This window comes from Oncorhynchus clarkii, chromosome 3 (assembly GCF_045791955.1).
Source record: "Oncorhynchus clarkii lewisi isolate Uvic-CL-2024 chromosome 3, UVic_Ocla_1.0, whole genome shotgun sequence".
Lineage (NCBI taxonomy): Eukaryota > Metazoa > Chordata > Actinopteri > Salmoniformes > Salmonidae > Oncorhynchus > Oncorhynchus clarkii.
In genome coordinates this window covers 71,698,652-71,725,134 of record NC_092149.1, presented here as the reverse complement: position 1 = coordinate 71,725,134, position 26,483 = coordinate 71,698,652, and the positions used below count along the sequence as shown (strand labels likewise).

The 26,483-nt window shown below is 52.2% G+C and overlaps 1 protein-coding gene across 1 annotated transcript in view; it reads right to left on the bottom strand.

Moving 5' to 3' along the window:
* Positions 1–7,418: 7,418 nt before the first annotated feature.
* The window catches only part of LOC139403672 (anosmin-1-like), a 72,623-nt gene continuing 53,558 nt past the window's right edge, over positions 7,419–26,483 (bottom strand). The window contains exons 10-14 of the mRNA XM_071146973.1: positions 11,800–11,888; positions 10,502–10,673; positions 10,050–10,267; positions 8,938–9,079; positions 7,419–8,699 (exon numbers count right to left, since the gene is read on the bottom strand). Of these exons, the coding sequence (XP_071003074.1) occupies positions 8,644–8,699; positions 8,938–9,079; positions 10,050–10,267; positions 10,502–10,673; positions 11,800–11,888 (677 nt within the window). The 3' untranslated portion in view covers positions 7,419–8,643. The remainder of the gene's footprint in view (positions 8,700–8,937; positions 9,080–10,049; positions 10,268–10,501; positions 10,674–11,799; positions 11,889–26,483) is intronic.

The following is a 26,483-nucleotide window of genomic DNA, read 5'->3' as shown; positions in this document are numbered from 1 at the left end:
CCTATATTAGAGGGCCCCAACCCCAATACTGCAGTGGTGGAAAAAGTACGAAATTGTCAAATTAAAGATGCCTTATTAAAAATGACTCAAGTAAAAGTGAAAGTCACCCACTAAAATAATGCTACTTAAGTATCAAAAGTAAATGTAATTGCTCAAATATACTTAAGTATCAAAAGTAAAAGTATAAATAATCTCTTATTCCTTATGTCAAGCCAACCAGACAGCACAATTGTATTATTTTTTACATTTATGTATAGGCAAGGGCACACTCCAACACTCAGACTTAATTTAAAATAAAGCATTTGTGAGTCCGCCAGATCAGAGGCAGTGGGGATGACCAGGGATGTTCTCTTGATAAGTCTGTGAATTGAACCATGTCCCTGTGCTGCTAAGCATTCAGTACTTTTGGGTGTCAGGGATGGAGTAAAAAGTACATAAGTTTTTGTCAATTTTTTTTGTTGTTGCCCTTTTTCTCCCCAATTGTTGTAGTAGCTACTATCTTGTCTCATTGCTACAACTCCCGTACGGGCTCGGGAGAGACGAAGGTTGAAAGTCATGCGTCCTCCGATACACAACCCAACCAGCCGCACTGCCTCTTAACACAGAGCGTATCCAACCCGGAAGCCAGCCGCACCAATGTGTCGGAGGCTACACCGTGCAACCTTGGTTAGCGCGCACTGCGCCTGGCCCGCCACAGGAGTCGCTGGTGCACGCTGGTGCACGCTGGTGCACGATGAGAAGCAACATCAGCACAATAAATGTTAGTTGGGAGCTTCATGAAATGGGTTTCCATGGCCGCGCAGCCGCACTCAACCCTAAGATCACTATGGGCAATGCCAAGCGTTGGCTGAAGTGGTGTAAAGCTCGCCGCCATTGGACTCTGGAGCAGTGGAAACGCGTTCCCTGGAGTGATGAATCATGCTTCACCATCTGGCAGTTCAACGGACAAATCTGGGTTTGGCGGATGCCAGGAGAACGCTACCTGCCCGAATGCATAGTGCCAACTGTAAGAGAGGAGGAATAATGAATTGCAAAAATATGGGGTTAAATACAAATGTTTAACTGATCTTTCATATATCTCTTAGATATAGGATAGACACTTCAGAACAAACTTCCTTCTGATATTTTTTGGGACTATCTGTTGTTTCATGTAGTTAATCTGACATTCGATGCGTTTGTGTGGACTAATAGCAGTGAGGCCAAAAATAATCTTTCATCAAATCACTTTAACTATGCCACTTTGTTTACATACTCATCTCATATGTATATACTGTACTCGATACCATCTACTGTATCTTGCCTATGCTGCTCTGTACCATCACTCACTCATATATCCTTATGTACATATTCTTTATCCCCTTACACTGTGTACAAGACAGTAGTTTTGTTAGTTAGATTACTTGTTGGTTATTACTGCATTGTCGGAACTAGAAGCACAAGCATTTCGCTACACTCGCATTACCATCTGCTAACCATGTGTATGTGACAAATTAAATTTGATTTGATTTGATTTTTGATATATTTTTGGAATACTTCAAGGGGTCTTAAAATTCAAAACCAAATAGCTAAATGATCCTTGATTTGACCTTCTTTCAATTCCATATATTTTAGTAGAACCTCCCCCACGGTTTAGACAGGGCGTAGACTCTGATGGGTTAATGTCAGCGAACAGAAGGGTAAATATTTGACTGGCCGTGATTATTCAAGCAGTTCAAAAGGATAATATTGTTTACCAAAATATGTTTGAATTGGAAAACAATATCCCCCAGCCTGGAACAACAGGCTTGTAATGTCATACAAAGTGAATAAACTCTCTCTGGGCTTGTAGTGACCGAGACAAAGCTTTTGTGTCCAACAACAAGACTTGTATTTAGTTGTTGCAGTTTTTATTAATTTTATGTCCTTGGACTTGGACTTTAGTGCAGCATGGCTCAAAGGAGATGGGAGGCCTTTGTTTTAAGGTTTTCACATTTGAGTGCTGTGGTATTTGGTGTGTTTGTGGAGAGGACTGTGAAAAGCTGAAAGGGAGCTGGTCTGACTCACAGAGAAAAGAGGCCTTGGCTAAACACTGGACAGGCTCCTGAAGCATAGAGCAGCACAGTGGAGGATTAGCGTCCATGGACAGAGGAACTAATCTCTTGTGATATACTAGAGCTGTACATAAACAACATCCTTAGAGGAGAAAGGCCAGCCACTGCCATAGCACAACCACTGACCTACTGCAGAAAGAGAGAGGTTCTGAAGGGGTGTAAGGCAGGGCTCAGAATAATTAGCTAGCTGCTGACTGTAGAAAGTGCTGGGTCTTGACCATTTGGAATTGTGGACATCCTTAGAGGGGCAACGGCCAATCGTCTACAGTCTAGACTTCTAGGGCATCTGTTGGCACAGAGGAAGTGGTTAAAGACACACAGTGCACACACACACACAAACGTGTGCACGCACACACAAACTTCTAATCCCTGCCTACATGTTATTATCTACCTCAACAACTCCAGTATCCCTGCACATTGTAAATGCGGTACTGGCACGGACCCTGTATTTAGCTTCCTCTCTTATTTCTCCTGGTTTAGTAATACAATTTTGATCTTGAAAACTGCATTGTTGGGAAGGTCTTGCAAATTAAGAATTTCACTTTGCATGTAACAAATAATACTTGAAACACACACATAGGCATGGCAACGGAGATTGAAGCCCTGGCAATACGCAGTATTTGAATCTTGTAATGTACATGAATATTGATATACTACAAAACAGTAGAATGTTCATACTTCTTGATAATGATATTGCGTTAATTAACAGTAATTGATAATAGCTTGAGGCCATGGCATTATAAAACCCATGTGCACAGAACACTTGGCAGTCTGTGGGAGAGCTAATCGACTGTCTGTCAGTATATATTTTTTTTAACATTTTTATTTCACGTTTATTTAAACCAGGTAGGCCTGTTGAGAACAAGTTCTCATTTGCAACTGCGACCTGGCGAAGATAAAGCAAAGCAGTGCAACACAGACAACAACACAGAGTTACATGAAAAGAAAACTAGAATATGTGGTCTAAAACAGCATTGTAGACATTACTAGGGGCAAAAGGGCTAGCCAAGAGTAACATATTGGGTCATTCAATCCAACATCAGAATGTTCAGACTATGTAAAACTGAATCAGGCCACACTTGGCCAATCCTGTGAGGTGTTTACATGTAAAAAAATATATATATATATGTATATATACAGTACCAGTAAAAGGTTTGGACACACCTACTCATTCAATGGTTGTTCTTTATTTTTTGGTGTAGAATAATAGTGAAGACATGAAAACTATGAAATAACACATATGGAATCATGTAGTAACCAAAAAAGTTTTAAACAAATCAAAATATATTATATATTTTACATTCTTCAAAGTAGCCACCCTTTGCCTTGATGACAGCTTTGCACACTCTTGGCATTCTCTCAACAAGCTTCATGAGGTAGTCACCTGGAATGCAAAGACCAAGTCCATTTTGTGGCAAGAACATATACTGCTGCCATCTAGTGGCCAAAACCAAAATTGGAATAATACATTATGGCCTTTCTCTTCCATTTCAGAGATGGTACAATTTTTTTTACAAAAAAACATGTTTTTTTTCTTTGAATTATCTTTTACCAGATCTAATATGTTACACTCTCTTACATTCATTTCACATTTCCGCAAACGTCAAAGTGTTTCCTTCCAAATGGTATCAAGAGGCTTCTAAACAGCTTCTACGCCCATAAGACTCCTGAACATATAGTCAAATAGCTACCCAAACTATTCTTTACACCACCGCTACTCTCTGTTGTCATCTATGCATGGTCACTTCAATAACTCTAAATACATGTACAGTTGAAGTCAGAAGTTTACATACACCTTGACAAATACATTTAAACTCAGTTTTTAAAAATTCCTGAGATGAATCCTAGTAAAAATTCCCTGTCTTAGGTCAGTTAGGACCGCCACTTTATTTAAAAAATGTGAAATGTCAGAATAATAGTAGAGAGAATGATTTATTTCAGTTTTTATTTCTTTCATCACATTCCTAGTGGGTCAGAAGGTTACATACACTCAATTAGTATTTGGTCGCATTGCCTTTAAATTGTATAACTTTGGTCAAACATTTTGGGTAGCTTCCCACAATAAATTGGGTGAATTTTGGCCCATCCCTCCTGACAGAGCTGTTGTAACTGAGTCAGGTTTGTAGGCCTCATTGCTCACACACGCTTTTGCAGTTCTGCCCACACATTTTTTATAGGATTGAGGAAAGGGCTTTGTGATGGCCACTCCAATGCCTTGACTTTGTTGTCCTTAAAGCCATTTTGCCACAACTTTGGAAGTATGCTTGAGGCATTGTCCATTTGGAAGACGCATTTGCAACCAAGCTTTTAAAATGTATTTTACGTTTATTTAACTAGGCAGGTCAGTAAAGAACAAGTTCCTATTTTTTTAAATGACGGCCTAGGAACAGTGGGTTAACTGCCTTGTTCTGAGGCAGAAGAACAGATTTCGACCTTGTCAGCTCGGGGATTCGATCTTACAACCTTCCGGTTACTAGTCCAACTCTCTAACCACCAGGCTATCTGCCGGCTCATCCTGACTGATGTCTTGAGATGTCACTTCAATATATCCACATAATTTTCCTTCCTCACGCTGCCATCTATTTTGTGAAGTGCACCAGTCCCTCCTGCAGCAAAGCACACCAACAACATGATGCTGACAACTCCGTGCTTCATGGTTGGGATGGTGTTTTTCAGCAAGCCTCCCGCTTTATCCTCCAAATATAATGATGGTCATTATGGCCAAACAGTTCTATTTTTGTTTCATCAGACCAGAGGACATTTCTCCAAAAAGTACGATCTTTGTCCCCATGTGCAGTTGCAATCCGTAGTCTGGCTTTTTTATGGTGGTTTTGGAGCAGTGGCTTCTTCCTTGCTGAGCAGCCTTTCAGGTTATGTCGATATAGGACTTGTTTTACTGTGGATATAGAGACTTTTGTACCTGTTTCCTCCAGCATCTTCACAAAGTACTTTGCTGTTGTTCTGGGATTGATTTGCACTTTTTGCACCAAAGTACGTTCATCTCTAGGAGACAGAACGTCTCCTTCCTGAGCAGTATGACGGCTGCGTTGTCCCATGGTGTTAATACTTGCGTACTATTGTTTGTGCAGATGAACGTGGTACCTTCAGGCATTTCGAAATTGCTCCCAAGGATGAACCAGACTTGTGGAGGTCTACATTTTTTTTCTGAGGTCTTGGCTGATTTCTTTTGATTTTCCCATGATGTCAAGCAAAGGGGCACTGAGTTTGAAGGTAGGCCTTGAAATACATCCACAGGTACACCTCCAATTGACTCAAATTATGTCAATTAGCCTATCAGAAGCTTCTAAAGCCATGACATCCCTTTCTGGAATTTTCCAAGCTGTTTAAAGGCACAGTCAATGTAGTGTATGCAAACTTCTGACCCACTGGAATTGCGATACAGTGAATTATAAGTGAAACAATCTGTCTGTAAACAATTGTTGGAAAAATGACTTGTGTCATGCACAAAGTAGATGTCCTAACCGACTTGCCAAAACTATAGTTTGTTAACAAGACATTTCTGGAGTGGTTGAAAAACGAGTTTTAATGACTCTAACCTAAGTATATGTAAACTTTTGACTTCAACTGCACATACAACTTCAAATAACCGGCGCCCCCACACATTTAATCTGTATCGGTACACCAACCAGAATATAGTCTCGCTATTGTTCTTTCACTGCTGCTCTTTAATTACTTGTTACTTTAATCACTTATTCTTATGTATTTTTTGAAACTGCATTGTTGGTTAGGGGCTCGTAAGTAAGCATTACACTGTAAGGTCTACAATACCTGTTGTATTCGGCGCATGTGACTAATAAAATCTGATTTGTTAAGAATATGCATTTGGGTATGTCATTTTAGGTGAAATTTAAAAAAAAAGGGGGAGGATCCCTAAGTAGCAATAGCATCTGAGGTATGATCAATATAAAAACTAAAAGGAAAACACCTCAAACCTCTGGCATACCATCCTCATTTTGGTCGCTTTCATGTACGGTGTTCTCACACACCAGCCTTTATTTACTCGCAATAATGTTAACATTCCACAGCATATTGGAAAGGTGAAGGGATTGAGAAAATATGGATTTAAAGCTGTTCAAATACTAACAGTACACTTGAATTAACTGGCAGGGCACAATACTGTCGTCTAAAGGAGAGTATTATGTCCAGGCCATCAAACTCCAGGCATAGCTTGCTGGTAAGCTCTGAATGACCTGTTTATTTGGACTGTTTGAGTGCATGTCTCAAGCTCCTGGGTAGATCAGTGAATATGCTGTGTTGGAGTCTGGCATTATGGAATACACAGCCAACATAAGCACCAGCATCTGCCAAATAGTCTAATGTTTAGAGAATATACTCCATTTCATATTGACTCATTTCTCATAGTAATTTCAAATAAGCAGGAAAAGCATAAGGAATAGGTTAAGGATTATTTTATTACTTAACAATTTCTACAGTTTCTACCATGGAAAAATAACATGTAACATGAGACTATATTTACAATTCCATTTTTACAAAATGTCTTTACAAGATGTTTTGCCGGATCAAAAACTCGACTAAAAACACACACACACACAGACATAAATAAATAGACATTCACTGACTGTTCCACAACAAATATTTCTACAGCCAATAACATACAATTCCATTATTTCCACAGTTATAATTTCATTAATAAGCATGACATATTATTCCCCATATAATTCTCTGTTAATGAAATATTGCTAACATATTAGAGGTAACACAGATGTATTTATGCCTACACAACACTCACGTTTGACATGCAAAACCTTTACAAGCATTCAAGTTGAAGCTAGTAATTCATTTACATTTTAAAATCAAATGTACTCAGTGCTTGACTTGGATGGAAATAGGTGGCAGTACTCATTTTGGGTGCTGATACTGTCTATATTTAGGTGCAGGAGCTCCACAATACTTTTGATTCTATAAGAGGAACAGGAGCTCAAGCAGTAGAACATTTGAGGTGCCGCTACCTGCCCAAGTCAAGCACTGAATGTACTTCTACATGCAACATACTATGAGAAGTATTCTGGGTTAAACTACACTGGTTTTAGTTCCATTATGCCTAAGGGACATTGTTTTACTTACTTGGTAAAACAAAATAAATAGGTGAATTTCAACACTCCTTTCTCAATGAATACATGATTGTGTTTTACAATTGTATGGCATTTTCCGAACTGTTATTCAAGTGTCTTCAATGTAGTTACTAGGGTTGGGTGGTATCCAGACTTCCATACCGTGCTTGTGCCATCCTGGGTTTTGCGGTATAACCGGTAGTGCACAAAATGGCCGCTATTTTTAACAAATTGCTTTTATTTTATTTTTAAAAAGCCCAACACATGTAGCTTACCAAAATGTTAACAAGTACTAAGACATCCTCATAGCGGATGTTAGGTAAATGCTAACGAGCGCATGTGAACATTTACTACTAAAACAGACAACCTAGCGCATAACGTTATGAAAGTAACGCAAAACGCATAAAACAAATATTAGACAGCAGGGATCCTAATCCAGGTGGGGATTGTCTCTGCTGCGGTTACCAAGAAGCTTGATCTAGCAAGCTAACGTTAGCCACTTAGCTCAAATTAACAAATTAGCAAAACCAAACTGGAAATAATTTATTTGGCACATCTCAGATAGTTAACTTAATAGTTATAAGATATTTAGCTGGCAAATATTACTACAGAATTTCATACAAGTGTAACTTGATCACCTCACTTAAGTTGCGCTGCAGGAGTGACTTACCTCACGAAGCTCCCATTTTGCTCGTTGTGCTTCTCTGTAAACAAACACACGTGACTGGCTCAAACAGCTGTTTTGATAAACTAGTACCTTAAGCTTCATAATGAAACATCATCTAACAGGTGAAATTATAAACACGATCTGCTGTATCTATTACCTAGTGCACAAGTTGAATGCAGGTATTAATTTAAAAAGTACTAATATTCAAATGTATTTAAAACAAAACAAAATGGTATTGACGGTATTGGAAAATAATACGGATAATATTTTTTATAATATTTATTTATACCTCCCAACCCTTTTAAGTTACTAAGATATTCAAACAAAATGCTTGCATATCATGGTAAAAACAATGTTTTCTCTGGGCCTTTTTTAATCTAACAACCTTTGAGTTATTTTATCTAATGAAATTCAATTGGAATTGATAATATGCTGCTGCTTTGTAACTGGTTCTATTGGATGGAAACAGTTTGAGAACTCCTTAACCATCTTAGTCTCTGTCCCACAAAGCCTTCAGTGAAATAAAGGGAGAATGAATCAACCTGTCCTAAAGAAAAGTCCTACATAAGAGTATGTATCTGACTGTATGGTACAGAGAGCCCAGTCAGTGGGTTGAATCAGAAAGGGCTGTGAGGGGAAAGCATATTCTGTGCAGCCTGAATGTGAACCCATATCACATGGGTTGGGGTCAGAGTTCATGGTATGCTGTGTGGTTCCACACCGAATTCCCTCCCTGGGTGAAGGTGCTGTGAGACAGATTCCAGCCAAACTGGGTCTGATGGGCCAAGGGGTTTCAATGTCTTTCTGCTGAGAGCTTCTGGTGTGGATGGTGCTGCCTGAGTCTGGGTCCTACAACACACCAAAAAAAACATGTCAATATCAGTTCCTAATGAAAGTTCAGAATAATGATCAAAAGGATTATGTGATCATGTAAGAAACATACTCATCAGATGACCTCAAAAGATGTCACTGAAGAGTCAGCTCCAATGAGCTACGTCATCTCTGTTTAAGACCACCTGCACACAGCCCGGTAGTTGACTAGAGGAGAGCAACAGTTGTGATCAGTGGTCAGTGAGCTGGTACTTACGGTGTTGCAGGACTGGTAACACACTGGGGGTCTGGAAGGTCTTGACAGAGGCAGGACCCTCCCCTCCTGACATTATCACCTGGACCTCCAGTCTGTAGTATGTGGCTGGTCGCAGGTTAGACACCACCAGCAGATGATGGTCCTGAAAGGGTTAACAGCACAAGAGAAGACAATTAACCATCGTTGGTGCCACTGTAAAAAACAATCTTTCACATGACACTCAGCATGAGAGGTATTAAGCCACTTCCAAGGACAAATTGAAACTGATAGAAAATTGCTTATTTTTCTTAAGAACCCACACTAAAGATGTTTTTTTTTTCTCCAGTTGTAAAGGATTTTAACAGCAATGTTGTATCATCTTCAATTTGTCCTCCAAGACTGTCTGAATACCTTTCTCACATACAGACTGTTCAATGTTCACTTTGTTTGGAATTTAAGGTAGTAAACCGTTTTGTTTCCCACACAGAAGTCTAGAGTTTTAGTCCCTTCTGATGTTAACATGTTGAATTAGCTGTTGGGTAACATGGGCTATACCCCATACACCCTCTGGTCTCAATTCAGGTAAACAAAGATGCATCCTGTTTTCTCACTTTCCCTTCCTGACAAACTGAGTGTAGTTATGGGTGTTTTTATTTTCAGAGCTACAAGCAGCTCGCTGGGCGGAGAAGACAGACAGAACGTGTTGTTGATAGATTATGTAAAACCGGATGAAAGAGGAAGCAGGGAAGGTAGATGACACACAGGAGGATGAGAACTTCTAGCAGGACACGCCCCTCCCTCAGATCTCTCTCGGTTTCTCTGCTCACCAATGCTTATCTGGTTATTCATGTAAAGAGGGCAACACAGTTGTATCCTTAAAATACCTCCACTCCTGGCAGGCGTTGTATAATGAAATGCTGAAGATGGAGCTTATTCTTTAGCTCGGGAAAAAATCTATATAATTTTCCTCAAGAACATATACATTTCCCTTCCTTGCTAATATTTTGTGTCCTACAACAAAGAGCCATGTCCTGGTATAACCTACTCTGAAGGGACTGCATGTAACTTTCCAAATAAGAAGTTCTGTCACAGGAACAATAGATTTACTTGAAAAGAGAATGAAACAGACTTACTGGAGGCAGGATCTGGGACTGGGAGATGATGCTGTTGGGCAGGGTGTTTTGTCGGCTCTCTTTGGTGACCTCTGCCCAGGTGACCTGAAAGCCTGTGATTCGTTGATGGGCAAGGATCCGTGACACCCGCCACAAGAAGTTGCCTGTGATGTTTCCCTCGTGGATGGAGAAGGACGCCGTCAGATTCTCTGGCTTAGCCAACACTTTGGGAACAGGGGCTGCAGAGAGAGATGGGAATAAAGATGTTGAAAAATACTGGTCTGATGGACATGTGTTCTTGGCTTAATATAAATGATATGGTGTGGTAAGAAATTAGTCACAGTAAATATTCATAATATGAGAGGATGCCTCTTTCAACTAGCATGTGGAGAGCCTTGTAGTCAGACATCATGTTAAATGAGAATCAGAGTATCAGCATAACATGAACTGGTTGTACTGGGCAGCTGACTCACCTCCCTCCCCAGGACAGGGGATGTGTTTGTGGCTCTTGTTCCTGATGGTGGCGCAGGACGGGGTGAGAAAGGTGGTGCTCTCATCCTTGGCGCGCCTCTTGGACTTGAGCATGTGAACGGTGACTTTGTACTTGCAGGAGAAGAGCAGGTCCGGGAGGTTGATATAGTTCTCCTGAGCCAAGAAACACATTAAATGTTCTGAGACTTGGTGACTTTTACATGACGTCGCCCAGGTCACATCCCTGAGAACCACCACAGATAATGAAATCCAAGGAGAGGATCAGATTCCCTCCCTATGCCCTTAAACATGGCCCACATTACATAACCACTTTGAACAGTCATGTGTTAGGGGTTAATCCACTAGTCCTCCATTCAAACTACAATGCAAAATTATATCCTTTCCATGGGTTCCAAGTGTAACACAAACAAAGGGGACACTTAACAATATTGAAGGACCAAGAGTACATTTTGGGGTAATTTGAAATGAAGATGACATGTCAACTCAATGTTAAGGAATTCTTAGCAGCATTCTAATGCCGCAGACTTGTTTCAGACATTAATTAACTATTGACCTAAAAATCACCTCCTGTGTCCCTTTATCCCAGAAAATGTGAACATTTCCTGCTGAGTGGATGGAATTAGATCTTTCATTTGTAATAATGTAGTTCTACCCTAACAGTCAATAACTCTGAGTATTCTCTCTCAAATGCAAAAACTCTGATTATGAATGAACCAAGGCGCCATGTTTGCACACAAGAGACGTAGACCAACGCTGTGCTGGAATCCTATTCCTATCCCAGGAATCTATAGAAAAAGGATGTGTATATCCAAGCAACCAGAGAAGGGCTCTCTGAAGAATGTGTTGATTGCCAGGCCTATGCCATCCTAGAACAGCCCTGAGTTCAACCAGCACCACACAACCCCACCCCCACCACACTCACGCACACACACCCAGCATCCAATGTTCTCATTCTGGGGGTGCATGGTCCCCCATTACCGGAAATATTGTTTTAGTAAATGTGTTTTATTGGGCAGCGCACCACGTTTGACCACACCAACTGAGTCATAACCAAAACCACAGTCGCTGATTTGCTGCAAAGCTACACAACGGAACTGAGGCGCTGAGTGGGGTCCTTTTCTTTAGACAACATGCCTTTTCAGAATGCCAGACAAGAGAGGTTGGCGGGCAATTTGCATACCACTGAGCTGCACATCAAGTCATGGGTCGACACAGCCACCGACACTTGGACTGATGAGGTTTACTTTGATAGAACGATGATTTGGGGGATGGGACTGACCTGGGTGACTGATTTCTCTGGTCCTCTGGTCTCGTTATGGCTGCAGTACTCAGGCATCCACTGGACATGGTAACGACTCACCAGAGGGTCTGGGAGGAGAAAGAGAGAGCGATGTCACTGACCTGGTGCCAAAACTACAACAAAGAATCCGATGACACAGCCATCATCAGACATGATACATGCTTGATGGATAAAATGATCTTACAATAACACCCAATCAGACTGTTTCAGTACTCTATTACTGTCACACCATCAACCTGATCTTATCAGGCATTAACAGATCCTCTGATACAGTATCTAGCATAATGCATTAAAATACGCTTCTAAAGGCTCATCTTAACATTAACGTCAACATAATAAAATAAGAAATAAAAAGCGGGGTTGAATTTGACTAAACGTGCGAACATTGAACTATTTTTTGTAAATGTGTTGTTTAACCATCTCAAAGGGAAGGGACCACTGCCGCTACCTCGCTTTCCAACTAGGGTGCCTGAATTGAGGAGCAAACTGACTTACAGGAGATACAGCAACACTTGGAGGACAATGGAATGAAATACAACAGCTTCTTTATTGCTAAAAGTAGACACTTTTATTTAACCATCTCATCAGCGAAACATGGCATTGTAGGCCTACCCTCAGCAATTGTGAAGCGGCCCAGTCCCGGCCCTAGTCCCGGCCCTAGTTCACTTCATTACTACAGAGTAGTGCCTCATTGGCTAATCAGTTCTGTTTATGTTCCCATTGCCCTGTCATTTTACTGGAATTATTATTCATCTGGCTGTGTGCGTTCCGATGTGAAATTATACTTTTCCCATTAATAATTGAGTTATGCTGTGTTAGCCGTTGGCTGGGGCCTCGACTGCGGTCGGGAGATAGAAAGAGGACTTTGAAGGTTTCGACACGGATCTGGCACACACAGGCTCCCAGCAGTTTGGAAGCAGAAGAGAGGAATTACAGGGAAGCAGGAAATGGGAAGAAAATAAACAAGATATGCGTAGCCGGAGCTGACAGAGGGGAAGGAAGTGGTATAGAAAACAAGGAAAGGAACATGGAAAACAGGTATAGAGCTGCATGGCAGTGTTCGATTTTTATTTCACGTTTATTTAACTAGGCAAGTCAGTTAAGAACAAATTCTTATTTTTAATGACGGCCTAGGCACAGTGGGTTAACTGCCTTGTTCAGGGGCAGAATGACAGATTTTTACCTTGTCAGCTCAGGGACTCGATCTTGCAACCTTCCGGTTACTAGTCCAACGCTCTAACCACTAGGATACCTGCCGCTCCATCAGGGCTGTGAGCGAGCCTCAGAAGTCTATTGACCGCCGTTGCTACGGTTGTTGAACAAAACCCTCTGCCTGTGCGTGCCTCGCTCTCTCTGTGTGCATCTGTCTCTCTCTCTGTGTGTCTGTGTCTCTCTCTGTGTCTGTCTCCCCGCGTGAGTCTCTCTCTGTGTGTGTTTCTCCCCGCGTGCGACTCTCAGTGTCTCTTCCGGCGTGCTTCTCCCCCCGCGTGTCTGTCTCCCCGTGTGCATCTCTCTCTCTCTGTGTCTCTCTCTCTCTGTCTGTGTCCGTCTTGCAGCGCGCGTCTCTCTCCCCGCGTGTCTGTCTCTCTCTCTATGTCTATGTCTCTCTCTCTCTCTGCCCGTCTCTCTCTCTCTCTCTCTGCCCGTCTCTCTCTCTATGTACAGTGCCTTGCGAAAGTATTCGGCCCCCTTGAACTTTGCGACCTTTTGCCACATTTCAGGCTTCAAACAAAGATATAAAACTGTATTTTTTTGTGAAGAATCAACAACAAGTGGGACACAATCATGAAGTGGAACGATATTTATTGGATATTTCAAACTTTTTTAACAAATCAAAAATTGAACAATTGGCCGTGCAAAATTATTCAGCCCCTTTACTTTCAGTGCAGCAAACTCTCTCCAGAAGTTCAGTGAGGATCTCTGAATGATCCAATGTTGACCTAAATGACTAATGATGATAAATACAATCCACCTGTGTGTAATCAAGTCTCCGTATAAATGCACCTGCACTGTGATAGTCTCAGAGGTCCGTTAAAAGCGCAGAGAGCATCATGAAGAACAAGGAACACACCAGGCAGGTCCGAGATACTGTTGTGAAGAAGTTTAAAGCCGGATTTGGATACAAAAAGATTTCCCAAGCTTTAAACATCCCAAGGAGCACTGTGCAAGTGATAATATTGAAATGGAAGGAGTATCAGACCACTGCAAATCTACCAAGAACTGGCCGTCCCTCTAAACTTTCAGCTCATACAAGGAGAAGACTGATCAGAGATGCAGCCAAGAGGCCCATGATCACTCTGGATGAACTGCAGAGATCTACAGCTGAGGTGGGAGACTCTGTCCATAGGACAACAATCAGTCGTATATTGCACAAATCTGGCCTTTATGGAAGAGTGGCAAGAAGAAAGCCATTTCTTAAAGATATCCATAAAAAGTGTTGTTTAAAGTTTGCCACAAGCCACCTGGGAGACACACCAAACATGTGGAAGAAGGTGCTCTGGTCAGATGAAACCAAAATTGAACTTTTTGGCAACAATGCAAAACGTTATGTTTGGCGTAAAAGCAACACAGCTGAACACACCATCCCCACTGTCAAACATGGTGGTGGCAGCATCATGGTTTGGGCCTGCTTTTCGTCAGCAGGGACAGGGAAGATGGTTAAATTGATGGGAAGATGGATGGAGCCAAATACAGGACCATTCTGGAAGAAAACCTGATGGAGTCTGCAAAAGACCTGAGACTGGGATGGAGATTTGTCTTCCAACAAGACAATGATCCAAAACATAAAGCAAAATCTACAATGGAATGGTTCAAAAATAAACATATCCAGGTGTTAGAATGGCCAAGTCAAAGTCCAGACCTGAATCCAATCGAGAATCTTTGGAAAGAACTGAAAACTGCTGTTCACAAATGCTCTCCATCCAACCTCACTGAGCTCGAGCTGTTTTGCAAGGAGGAATGGGAAAAAATTTCAGTCTCTCGATGTGCAAAACTGATAGAGACATACCCCAAGCGACTTACAGCTGTAATCGCAGCCAAAGGTGGCGCTACAAAGTATTAACTTAAGGGGGCTGAATAATTTTGCACGCCCAATTTTTCAGTTTTTGATTTGTTAAAAAAGTTTGAAATATCCAATAAATGTTGTTCCACTTCATGATTGTGTCCCACTTGTTGTTGATTCTTTACAAAAAAATACAGTTTTATATCTTTATGTTTGAAGCCTGAAATGTGGCAAAAGGTCGCAAAGTTCAAGGGGGCCGAATACTTTCGCAAGGCACTGTATCTCTCTCTCTCTCTCTCTCTCTGCCCGACTCTCTCTCTCTCTCTCTGCCCACTCTCTCTCTCTCTCTCTCTGCCCATCTCTCTCTCTCTCTCTCTCTGCCCGTCTCTCTCTCTATGTCTCTCTCTCTATGTCTCTCTCTGCCCGTCTCTCTCTCTATGTCTCTCTCTCTCTCTCTCTCTCTATGCGTCTCTCTCTCTCTCTGCGTCTCTCTCTCTGCGTCTCTCTCTCTCTGAGTCTCTCTCTCTCTCTCTGCGTCTCTCTCTCTCTCTCCACCTCCCCCTTTCTCTCCACCTCCCCCCCTCCCTCCCTCCCTCCCTGTGTCCCTCTCTCCACCTCCCCACTCCCTCCCTCCCTCCCTCCCCGTGTCCCTCTCTCCCCGCGTGTCTCTCTCTCTATGTGTCCCTCTGTGTGTGTGTGTGTGTGCGTGTTTCTCTCTCACTCCCTCTCTCTCTCTGGGTGTGCGTGTCCCTCTCTCTGCGTGTGCGTGTCCCTCTCCCCCCTCTCTGCGTGTGCGTGTCCCTCTCTCGCCCTCTCTGCGTGTGCGTGTCCCTCGTGCGTGCGTCTCTCTCCCTCTCTCTGTGGGTGTGCGTGTCCCTCGTGCGTGCGTCTCTCTCCGCCCTCTCTCTGTGCGTGTCCCGCGTGCGTCTCTCGCCCTCTCCCCCCGCGTGCGTCTATCGCCCTCTCCCCCCGTGTGCGTCTCTCGCCCTCTCCCCCCGTGTGCGTCTCTCGCCCTCTCCCCCCGTGTGCGTCTCTCGCCCTCTCTCCCTGCGTGCGTCTCTCTCTCTCTCTCTCCCCGCGTGCGTCTCTCTCCCTCTCTCCCCGCATGCATCTCTCTCCCTGCATGCATCTCTCTCCCCGCGTGCGTCTCTCTCCCTCTCTCCCCGCGTGCGTCTCTCTCCCTGCGTGCATCTCTCCCCCCGCGTGCGTCTCTCTCCCTCTCTCTCCCCGCGTGCGTCTCTCCCCCCGCGTGCGTCTCTCTCCCTCTCTCCCCGCGTGCGTCTCTCTCCCCGCATGCATCTCTCTCCCTCTCTCCCCGCGTGCGTCTCTCTCCCTCTCTCCCCCCGCTTGCGTCTCTCCCTCTCCCCGCGTGCGTCTCTCTCCCTCTCCCCCCGCGTGCGTCTCTCACCCTCTCCCCCCGCGTGCGTCTATCGCCCTCTCCCCCCGCGTGCGTCTATCGCCCTCTCCCCACGTGTGCGTCTCTCGCCCTCTCCCCCCGTGTGCGTCTCTCTCCCTCTCCCCCTGCGTGCGTCTCTCTCCCTCTCCCCCCGCGTGCGTCTCTCTCCATCTCTCCCCGCGTGTTTCTCTCTCCCTCTCTCCCTGCGTGCGTCTCTCCCCCTCTCTCCCCGCGTGCGTCTCTCTCCCTCTCTCCCCGCGTGCGTCTCGCTCCCTCTCTCCCCGCTTGCGTCTCTCTCCCTCTCTCCCCGCGTGAGTCTCTCTCCCTGCATGCGTCTCTCTCCCTGCTTGCGTCTCTCTCCCTCTCTCCGCGCGTGCGTCTCTCTCCCTCTCTCCCCGCGTGCATCTCTCTCCCTGCATGCATCTCTCTCCCTCTCTCCCCGCTTGCGTCTCTCTCCCTCTCTCCCCGCGTGCGTCTCTCTCCCTCTCTCCCCGCGTGCGTCTCTCTCCCTCTCCCCGCGTGCGTCTCTCTCCCTCTCTCCCCGCGTGCGTCTCTCTCCCTCTCTCCCCGCGTGCGTCTCTCTCCCTCTCCCTGCGTGCGTCTCTCTCCCTCTCTCCCCGCGTGCGTCTCTCTCCCTCTCTCCCAGCGTGCGTCTCTCTCCCTCTCCCCGCGTACGTCTCTCTCCCTCTCCCCGCGTGCGTCTCTCTCCCTCTCTCCCCGCGTGCGTCTCTCTCCCTCTCTCCCCGCATGCGTCTCTCTCCCTCTCTCCCCGCGTGCGTCTCTCTCCCTCTCCCCGCGTGCGTCTCTCTCCCTCTCTCCCCGCGTGCGTCTCTCTCCCTCTCTCCCCGCGTGCGTCTCTCTCCCTCTCTCCCCGCGTGCGTCTCTCTCCCTCTCTCCCCGCGTGCGTCTCTCTCCCTCTCTCCCCGCGTGCATCTCTCTCCCTGCATGCATCTCTCTCCCCGCGTGCGTCTCTCTCCCTCTCTCCCCGCGTGTGTCTCTCTCCCTGCGTGCGTCTCTCCCCCCGCGTGCGTCTCTCTCCCTCTCTCCCCCCGCGTGCGTCTCTCTCCTTCTCTCCCCCCGCGTGCGTCTCTCTCCCTCTCTCTCCCCGCGTGCGTCTCTCTCCCTCTCTCCCCGCTTGCGTCTCTCTCCCTCTTTCCCCGCTCGCGTCTCTCTCCCTCTCGCGTCTCTCCCCCCACGTGCGTCTCTCTCCCTCTCTCCCCGCTTGCGTCTCTCTCTCCCCGCGTGCGTCTCTCCCCCCGCGTGCGTCTCTCTCCCTCTCTCCCCCCGCGTGCGTCTCTCTCCCTCTCTCCCCGCGTGCGTCTCTCTCCCTCACTCCCCCCGCGTGCGTCTCTCTCCCTCTCTCCCCCCGCGTGCGTCTCTCTCCCTCTCTCCCCGCTTGCGTCTCTCTCCCTCTAGGGTCTCTCTCCCTCTCTCCCCCCGCGTGCGTCTCTCTCCCCCCGCTTGCGTCTCTCTCCCTCTCTCCCCCCGCGTGCGTCTCTCTCCCTCTCTCCCCCTGCGTGCGTCTCTCTCCCTCTCTCCCCGCTTGCGTCTCTCTCCCTCTCCCCCCACGCGCGACTCTCGCCCTCTTTCCCCCCGCGTGCGTCTCTCGCCCTCTCTCCCCCCGCGTGCGTCTCTCTCCCTCTCGCGTCGCTCTCCCTCTCTCCCCCCGCGTGCGTCTCTCTCCCCCCGCGTGCGTCTCTCTCCCTCTCCCCCCGCGCGCGTCCCTCTCCCCCGCGTGCGTCCCTCTCCCCCGCGTGCGTCCCTCTCCCTCTCTCCCCGCGCGTGCGTCTCTCTCCCTCTCGCGTCTCTCTCCCCCCGCGTGCGTCTCTCTCCCCCCGCGTGCGTCTCTCTCCCTCTCCCTCTCCCCCGCGCGCGTCTCTCTCCCTCTCTCCCCGCGCGCGTCTCTCTCCCTCTCTCCCAGCGCGCGTCTCCCTCCCCCTCTCCCCGCATGCGCCTCTCTCCCTCTCTACCCCCGCTTGCGTCTCTCTCCCTCTCTCCCCACGTGCGTCTCTCGCCCTCTCTCTCCGCGTGCGTCTATCGCCCTCTCTCCCCGCGTGCGTCTATCGCCCTCTCTCCCCGCGTGCGTCTAACGCCCTCTCCCCCCGCGTGCGTCTATCGCCATCTCTCCCTGCGTGCGTCTCGTCTCTCCCCGCGTGCGTCTCTCTCCCTCTCTCCCCTCGTGCGTCTCTCGCCCTCTCTCTCCCTGTCTCCCCGCGTGCGTCTCTCGCCCTCTCTCCCCCCGCGTGCGTCTCTCCCTCTCCCCCCACGCGTGACTCTCGCCCTCTTTCCCCCCGCGTGCGTCTCTCGCCCTCTCTCCCCCCGCGTGCGTCTCTCTCCCTCTCGCGTCTCTCTCCCTCTCTCCCCCCGCGTGCGTCTCTCTCCCCCCGCGTGCGTCTCTCTCCCTCTCCCCCCGCGCGCGTCCCTCTCCCCCGCGTGCGTCTCTCGCCCTCTCTCCCCGCGCGTGCGTCTCTCTCCCTCTCGCGTCTCTCTCCCTCTCTCCCCCCGCGTGCGTCTCTCTCCCCCCGCGTGCGTCTCTCTCCCTCTCCCTCTCCCCGCGCGCGTCTCTCTCCCTCTCTCCCCGCGCGCGTCTCTCTCCCTCTCTCCCAGCGCGCGTCTCCCTCCCCCTCTCCCCGCATGCGCCTCTCTCCCCACGTGCGTCTCTCTCCCTCTCTACCCCCGCTTGCGTCTCTCTCCCTCTCTCCCCACGTGCGTCTCTCGCCCTCTCTCTCCGCGTGCGTCTATCGCCCTCTCTCCCCGCGTGCGTCTATCGCCCTCTCTCCCCGCGTGCGTCTAACGCCCTCTCCCCCCGCGTGCGTCTATCGCCATCTCTCCCTGCGTGCGTCTCGTCTCTCCCCGCGTGCGTCTCTCTCCCTCTCTCCCCTCGTGCGTCTCTCGCCCTCTCTCTCCCTGTCTCCCCGCGTGCGTCTCTCGCCCTCTCTCCCCCCGCGTGCGTCTCTCGCTCTCTCCCCCGCGTGCGTCTCTCGCCCTCTCTCCCCCCGCGTGCGTCTCTCGCCCTCTCTCCCCCCGCGTGCGTCTCTCGCCCCCCTCTCCCCCCGCGTGCGTCTCTCGCCCCCTCTCCCCCCGCGTGCGTCTCTCGCCCCCTCTCCCCCCGCGTGCGTCTCTCGCCCCGTCTCCCCCGCGTGCGTCTCTCGCCCCCTCCCCCCGCGTGCATCTCTCGCCCCCTCTCCCCCCGCGTTCGTCTCTCGCCCTCTCCCCGCGTGCGTCTCTCTCCCTCTCTCCCCCCGCGTGCGTCTCTCGCCCTCTCTCCCCCCGCGTGCGTCTCTCCCCCTCCCCGGCGTGCGTCCCTCTCCCCCCCGCGTGCGTCTCTCTCCCTCTCCCCCCGCGTGCGTCTCTCTCCCTCTCTCCCCGCGTGCGTCTCGCTCCCTCTCTCCCCGCGTGTGTCTCGCTCCCTCTCTCCCCGCTTGCGTCTCTCTCCCTCTCTCCCCGCGTGCGTCTCTCTCCCTGCATGCATCTCTCTCCCTCTCTCCCCGCATGCGTCTCTCTCCCTCTCCCCGCGTGCGTCTCTCTTCCTCTCCCCGCGTGCGTCTCGCTCCCTCTCTCCCCGCGTGCGTCTCTCTCCCTCTCCCCGCGTGCGTCTCTCTCCCTCTCTCCCCGCGTGCGTCTCGCTCCCTCTCTCCCCGCGTGCGTCTCTCTCCCTCTCCCCGCGTGCGTCTCTCTCCCTCTCTCCCCGCGTGCGTCTCTCTCCCTCTCTCCCCGCGTGCGTCTCTCTCCCTCTCTCCCCGCGTGCGTCTCTCTCCCTCTCCCCGCGTACGTCTCTCTCCCTCTCCACGCGTGCGTCTCTCTCCCTCTCTCCCCGCGTGCGTCTCTCTCCCTCTCTCCCCGCGTGCGTCTCTCTCCCTCTCTCCCTGCGTACGTCTCTCTCCCTCTCTCCCCGCGTGCGTCTCTCTCCCCGCGTGCATCTCTCTCCCTGCATGCATCTCTCTCCCCGCGTGCATCTCTCTCCCTCTCTCCCCGCGTGTCTCTCTCCCTGCGTGCGTCTCTCCCCCCGCGTGCATCTCTCTCCCTCTCTCCCCCCGCGTGCGTCTCTCTCATTCTCTCCCCCCGCGTGCGTCTCTCTCCCTCTCTCTCCCCGCGTGCGTCTCTCTCCCTCTCTCCCCGCTTGCGTCTCTCTCCCTCTCTCCCCGCACGCGTCTCTCTCCCCGCTTGCGTCTCTCTCTCCCCGCGTGCGGCTCTCTCCCCGCGTGCGTCTCTCTCCCTCTCTCCCCGCGTGCGTCTCTCCCCCCGCGTGCGTCTCTCTCCCTCTCTCCCCCCGCGTGCGTCTCTCTCCCTCTCTCCCCCCGCGTGCGTCTCTCTCCCTCTCTCCCCGCGCGTGCGCCTCTCTCCCTCTCTCCCCGCTTGCGTCTCTCTCCCTCTCTCCCCGCACGCGTCTCTCTCCCCGCACGCGTCTCTCTCTCCCTGCATGCATCTCTCTCCCCGCGTGCGTCTCTCTCCCCGCGTGTCTCTCTCCCTGCGTGCGTCTCTCCCCCCGCGTGCGTCTCTCTCCCTCTCTCCCCCCGCGTGCGTCTCTCTCATTCTCTCCCCCCGCGTGCGTCTCTCTCCCTCTCTCTCCCCGCGTGCGTCTCTCTCCCTCTCTCCCCTCTTGCGTCTCTCTCCCTCTCTCCCCGCACGCGTCTCTCTCCCCGCTTGCGTCTCTCTCTCCCCGCGTGCGGCTCTCTCCCCGCGTGCGTCTCTCTCCCCGTGTGCGTCTCTCCCCCCGCGTGCGTCTCTCTCCCTCTCTCCCCCCGCGTGCGTCTCTCTCCCTCTCTCCCCCCGCGTGCGTCTCTCTCCCTCTCTCCCCCCGCGTGCGTCTCTCTCCCTCTCTCCCCGCGCGTGCGTCTCTCTCCCCGCTTGCGTCTCTCTCCCTCTCTCCCCCGCGTGCGTCTCTCTCCCCCCGCTTGCGTCTCTCTCCCTCTCTCCCCCCGCGTGCGTCTCTCTCCCTCTCTCCCCCTGCGTGCGTCTCTCTCCCTCTCTCCCCGCTTGCGTCTCTCTCCCTCTAGGGTCTCTCTCCCTCTCTCCCCCCGCGTGCGTCTCTCTCCCTCTCTCCCCTCGCGTGCGTCTCTCTCCCTCTCTCCCCTCGCGTGCGTCTCTCGCCCTCTTTCCCCCCGCGTGCGTCTCTCGCCCTCTTTCCCCCCGCGTGCGTCTCTCGCCCTCTCTCCCCCCGCGTGCGTCTCTCTCCCTCTCGCGTCTCTCTCCCTCTCTCCCCCCGCGTGCGTCTCTCTCCCCCCGCGTGCGTCTCTCTCCCTCTCCCCCCACGCGCGTCTCTCTCCCTCTCCCCCGCGCGCGTCTCTCTCCCAGCGCGCGTCTCCCTCCCCCTCTCCCCGCATGCGCCTCTCTCCCCACGTGCGTCTCTCTCCCTCTCTACCCCCGCTTGCGTCTCTCCCCCTCTCTCCCCGCTTGCGTCTCTCTCCCTCTCTCCCCGCTTGCGTCTCTCTCCCTCTCTCCCCACGTACGTCTCTCGCCCTCTCTCCCCGCGTGCGTCTATCGCCCTCTCTCCCCGCGTGCGTCTATCGCCCTCTCTCCCCGCGTGCGTCTATCGCCCTCTCCCCCCGCATGCGTCTATCGCCATCTCTCCCTGCGTGCGTCTCTCTCGTCTCTCCCCGCGTGCGTCTCTCTCCCTCTCTCCCCTCGTGCGTCTCTCGCCCTCTCTCTCCCTGTCTCCCCGCGTGCGTCTCTCGCCCTCTCTCCCCCCGCGTGCGTCTCTCGCTCTCTCCCCCCGCGTGCGTCTCTCGCCCCCTCTCCCCCCGCGTGCGTCTCTCGCCCTCTCTCCCCCCGCGTGCGTCTCACGCCCCCTCTCCCCCCACGTGCGTCTATCGCCCCCTCTCCCCCCGCGTGCTTCTCTCGCCCCCTCTCCCCTCGCGTGCGTCTCTCGCCCCCTCTCCCCCCGCGTGCGTCTCTCGCCCCCTCTCCCCCCGCGTGCGTCTCTCGCCCCCTCTCCCCCTGCGTGCGTCTCTCGCCCTCTCCCCGCGTGCGTCTCTCTCCCTCTCTCCCCCTGCGTGCGTCTCTCGCCCTCTCTCCCCCCGCGTGCGTCTCTCCCCCTCCCCGGCGTGCGTCCTTCTCCCCCCGCGTGCGTCTCTCTCCCTCTCCCCCCGCGTGCGTCTCTCTCCCTCTCTCCCCGCGTGCGTCTCGCTCCCTCTCTCCCCGCGTGCGTCTCGCTCCCTCTCTCCCCGCGTGCGTCTCGCTCCCTCTCTCCCCGCTTGCGTCTCTCTCCCTCTATCCCCGCTTGCGTCTCTCTCCCTCTCTCCCCGCGTGAGTCTCTCTACCTGCATGCGTCTCTCTCCCTCTCTCCCCCCGCGTGTGTCTCTCTCCCTCCGCGTGCGTCTCTCTCCCTCTCTCCCCCCGCGTGCGTCTCTCTCCCTCTCTCCCCCCGCGTGCGTCTCTCTCCCTCTCTCCCCCCGCGTGCATCTCTTTCCCTCTCTCCCCCCGCGTGTGTCTCTCTCCCTCTCTCCCCCCGCGTGCGTCTCTCTCCCTCTCTCCCCCCGCGTGCGTCTCTCTCCCTCTCTCCCCGCTTGCATCTCTCTCCCTCCGCGTGCGTCTCTCTCCCTCTCTCTCCCCGCTTGCGTCTCTCTCCCTCCGCGTGCGTCTCTCTCCCTCTCTCTCCCAGCATGCATCTCTCTCCCCGCGTGCGTCTCTCTCCCTGCGTGCGTCTCTCCCCCCGCGTGCGTCTCTCTCCCTCTCTCCCCCCGCGTGCGTCTCTCTCCCTCTCTCCCCCCGCGTGCGTCTCTCTCCCTCTCTCCCCCCGCGTGCGTCTCTCTCCCTCTCTCCCCCCGCGTGCGTCTCTCTCCCTCTCTCCCCCCGCGTGCGTCTCTCTCCCTCTAGGGTCTCTCTCCCTCTCTCCCCCCGCATGCGTCTCTTTCCCTCTCTCCCCCCGCGTGTGTCTCTCTCCCTCTCTCCCCCCGCGTGCGTCTCTCTCCCTCTCTCCCCCCGCGTGCGTCTCTCTCCCTCTCTCCCCGCTTGCGTCTCTCTCCCTCTAGGGTCTCTCTCCCTCTCTCCCCCCGCGTGCGTCTCTCTCCCCCCGCTTGCGTCTCTCTCCCTCCGCGTGCGTCTCTCTCCCTCTCTCCCCCCGAGTGCGTCTCTCTCCATCTCTTCTCCCGCGTGCGTCTCTCTCCCCGCGTGCGTCTCTCTCCCTCTCTCCCCCCGCGTGCGTCTCTCTCCCTCCGCGTGCGTCTCTCTCCCTCTCTCTCCCCGCTCGCGTCTCTCTCCCGTCTCTCTCCCTCTCTCCCCCCGCGTGCGTTTCTCTCCCTCTCTCCCCGCTTGCGTCTCTCTCCCTTATTCCCCCCGCGTGCGTCTCTCTCCCTCTCTCCCCGCGTGCGGCTCTCTCCCTCCGCGTGCGTCTCTCTCCCTCTCTCCCCGCGTGCATCTCTCTCCCTGCATGCATCTCTCCCCCCGCGTGCGTCTATCGCCATCTCTCCCCGCGTGCTTCTCTCCCCCCGCGTGCGTCTCTCGCCCTCTCCCACCGCGTGCGTCTCTCGCCCTCTCTCCCCCCGCGTGCGTCTCTCGCCCTCTCTCCCCCCGCGTGCGTCTCTCGCCCTCTCTCCCCCCGCGTGTGTCTCTCGCCCTCTCTCCCCCCGCGTGCGTCTCTCGCCCTCTCTCCCCCCGCGTGCGTCTCTCGCCCTCTCTCCCCCCGCGTGCGTCTCTCGCCCCCCGCTTGCGTCTCTCTCCCTCTAGGGTCTCTCTCCCCCCGCGTGCGTCTCTCTCCCCCCGCTTGCGTCTCTCTCCCTCCGCGAGCGTCTCTCTCCCTCTCTCCCGCCGAGTGCGTCTCTCTCCCTCTCTCCCCCCGCGTGCGTCTCTCTCCCTCTCTCCCCCCGCATGCGTCTCTCTCCCTCCGCGTGCGTCTCTCTCCCTCTCTCTCCCCGCTCGCGTCTCTCTCCCGTCTCTCTCCCTCTCTCCCCCCGCGTGCGTTTCTCTCCCTCTCTCCCCGCTTGCGTCTCTCTCCCTCCGCGTGCGTCTCTCTCCCTCTCTCCCCCCGCGTGCATCTCTCTCCCTCTCTCCCCGCGTGCATCTCTCTCCCTGCATGCATCTCTCCCCCCGCGTGCATCTCTCGCCCCCTCTCCCCCTGCGTGCGTCTCTCGCCCCCTCTCCCCCCGCGTGCTTCTATCGCCCCCTCTCCCCCCGCGTGCTTCTCTCGCCCCCTCTCCCCCCGCGTGCGTCTCTCGCCCCCTCTCCCCCCGCGTGCGTCTCTCGCCCCCTCTCCCCCCGCGTGCGTCTCTCGCCCCCTCTCCCCCCGCGTACGTCCCTCTCCCCCCGCTTGCGTCTCTCGCCCTCTCTTCCCTCGTGCTTCTCTCCCCCCGCGTGCGTCTCTCGCCCTCTCTCCCCCCGCGTGCGTCTCTCGCCCTCTCTCCCCCCCCCGCGTGCGTCCCTCTCCCCCCGCTTGCGTCTCTCGCCCTCTCTTCCCTCTCCCCCCGCGTGCGTCTCTCGCCCTCTCTCCCCCCGCGTGCGTCTCTCGCCCTCTCTCCCCCCGCGTGCGTCTCTCGCCCTCTCTCCCCCCGCGTGCGTCTCTCGCCCTCTCTCCCCCCGCGTGCGTCTCTCGCCCTCTCTCCCCCCGCGTGCGTCTCTCGCCCTCTCTCCCCCCGCGTGCGTCTCTCGCCCTCTCTCCCCCCGCGTGCGTCTCTCTCTCTCTCTCTCTGCTTGCTTCTCTCTCTCCCCGCTTGCTTCTCTCTGTGTGTGTCTCTCCCCGCTTGTTTCTCTCTCTCCCCGCGTGCTTCTGTCTCTCTCCCTGCGTGCGTCCCTCTCCCGTGCGTCTGTCTCCCCGCGTGCGTCTGTCTCTCTCTGTGTGTCTCTCCCCGCGTGCGCCCCGCTCCCTCTCCCCGCGTGCGTCTGTCTCTCTGTGGGTCTCTCCCCGCGTGCGTCTGTCTCTCTCTGTGTCTCTCTCTCCCCGCGTGCTTCTGTCTCTCTCTGTGGGTCTCTCCATGCGTGCATCCTGCTCCCTCTCCCCGTGTGTCTGTCTCCCCACGTGTGCCTCTCTCCCGTCTGTCTCTCTTCCTCCCTCCCCATGTCCGTCTCCCCGTGATTCACTACATCACCATCTGAGACCAGATGTGTCACAATGTTGACCTGCCTCAAAATGAACGAGTGCAGTAATCAGCAGCGTTGAGAACCTGTCCCTCAGTTTAAAGTTCTGAATACACAGAGTCTGATGAAGAGAAACCTGATCCTAGGCTTTCAGGGACCAGGTCTCGCTCGCTCTCTCTCTCTCCAGTCCAGCTGTCTGCTTCCTCCTGTATAACCACGGTGGTCAGAGGCAGACCCAGAGCCATCCATCATCATCAACCCAGTTAGAGGCCGTGTCTGTGCCCACCACACCACCACCCTGCCAGACTAGGAGAGCTGCAGTGTAATGGAGTCACCCCCCCAGGCTAAGCCATGGAGTGGGCCCAGAACCAAGTCCAAAACACTCTGGGCTGAACGTGTGCCCAAGCCAGTCACAATCACTCAGCCCTGCTAACCACTCTGGACCAGGAAGACTCTCCAGCTCTTCTCAGTTGCTCTGTGATTCAGCAGAAGGCCTCATCACCAAGCTTCTCCTCTCCCCAGACTAGGCATTTCTGCCTCCACTTTGTGGAGCTTGGCTTGGGCGATGACATATTAGCAACATAACATTGTCTAGTGAATTGGACTTGACAGGCTACCCTTGGAGCGCACCTTTCAAGGTTTTCATATTTCCACTCTGGTCTTAATCGTGGGGGCTGGCGCACAAAGTCTAAGGAGGAGTACAAAGTTTAAGGAGTCTATGGACACTTATGCAATTATTTGTCTGTAATGCTTTAAATCTTTTACATCCTCCTGTGTGTTTCTGCAGGGTGACGTCAGGTCTTGTAAAACAAAACGGACGGTTTCAACACTAGTATGAGAGACGGCTCATACAGTGCCTTGCGAAAGTATTCGGCACCCTTGAACTTTGCAACCTTTTGCCACATTTCAGGCTTCAAACATAAAGATAAAACTATATTTGTGAAGAATCAACAACAGGTGGGACACAATCATGAAGTGGAACGACATTTATTGGATATTTCAAACTTTTTTAACAAATCAAAAACTGAAAAATTGGGCGTGCAAAATTATTCAGCCCCCTTAAGTTAATACTTTGTAGCGCCACCTTTTGCTGCGATTACAGCTGTAAGTCGCTTGGGGTATGTCTATCAGTTTTGCACATCGAGAGACTGAAATTTTTTCCCATTCCTCCTTGCAAAACAGCTCGAGCTCAGTGAGGTTGGATGGAGAGCATTTGTGAACAGCAGTTTTCAGTTCTTTCCACAGATTCTCGATTGG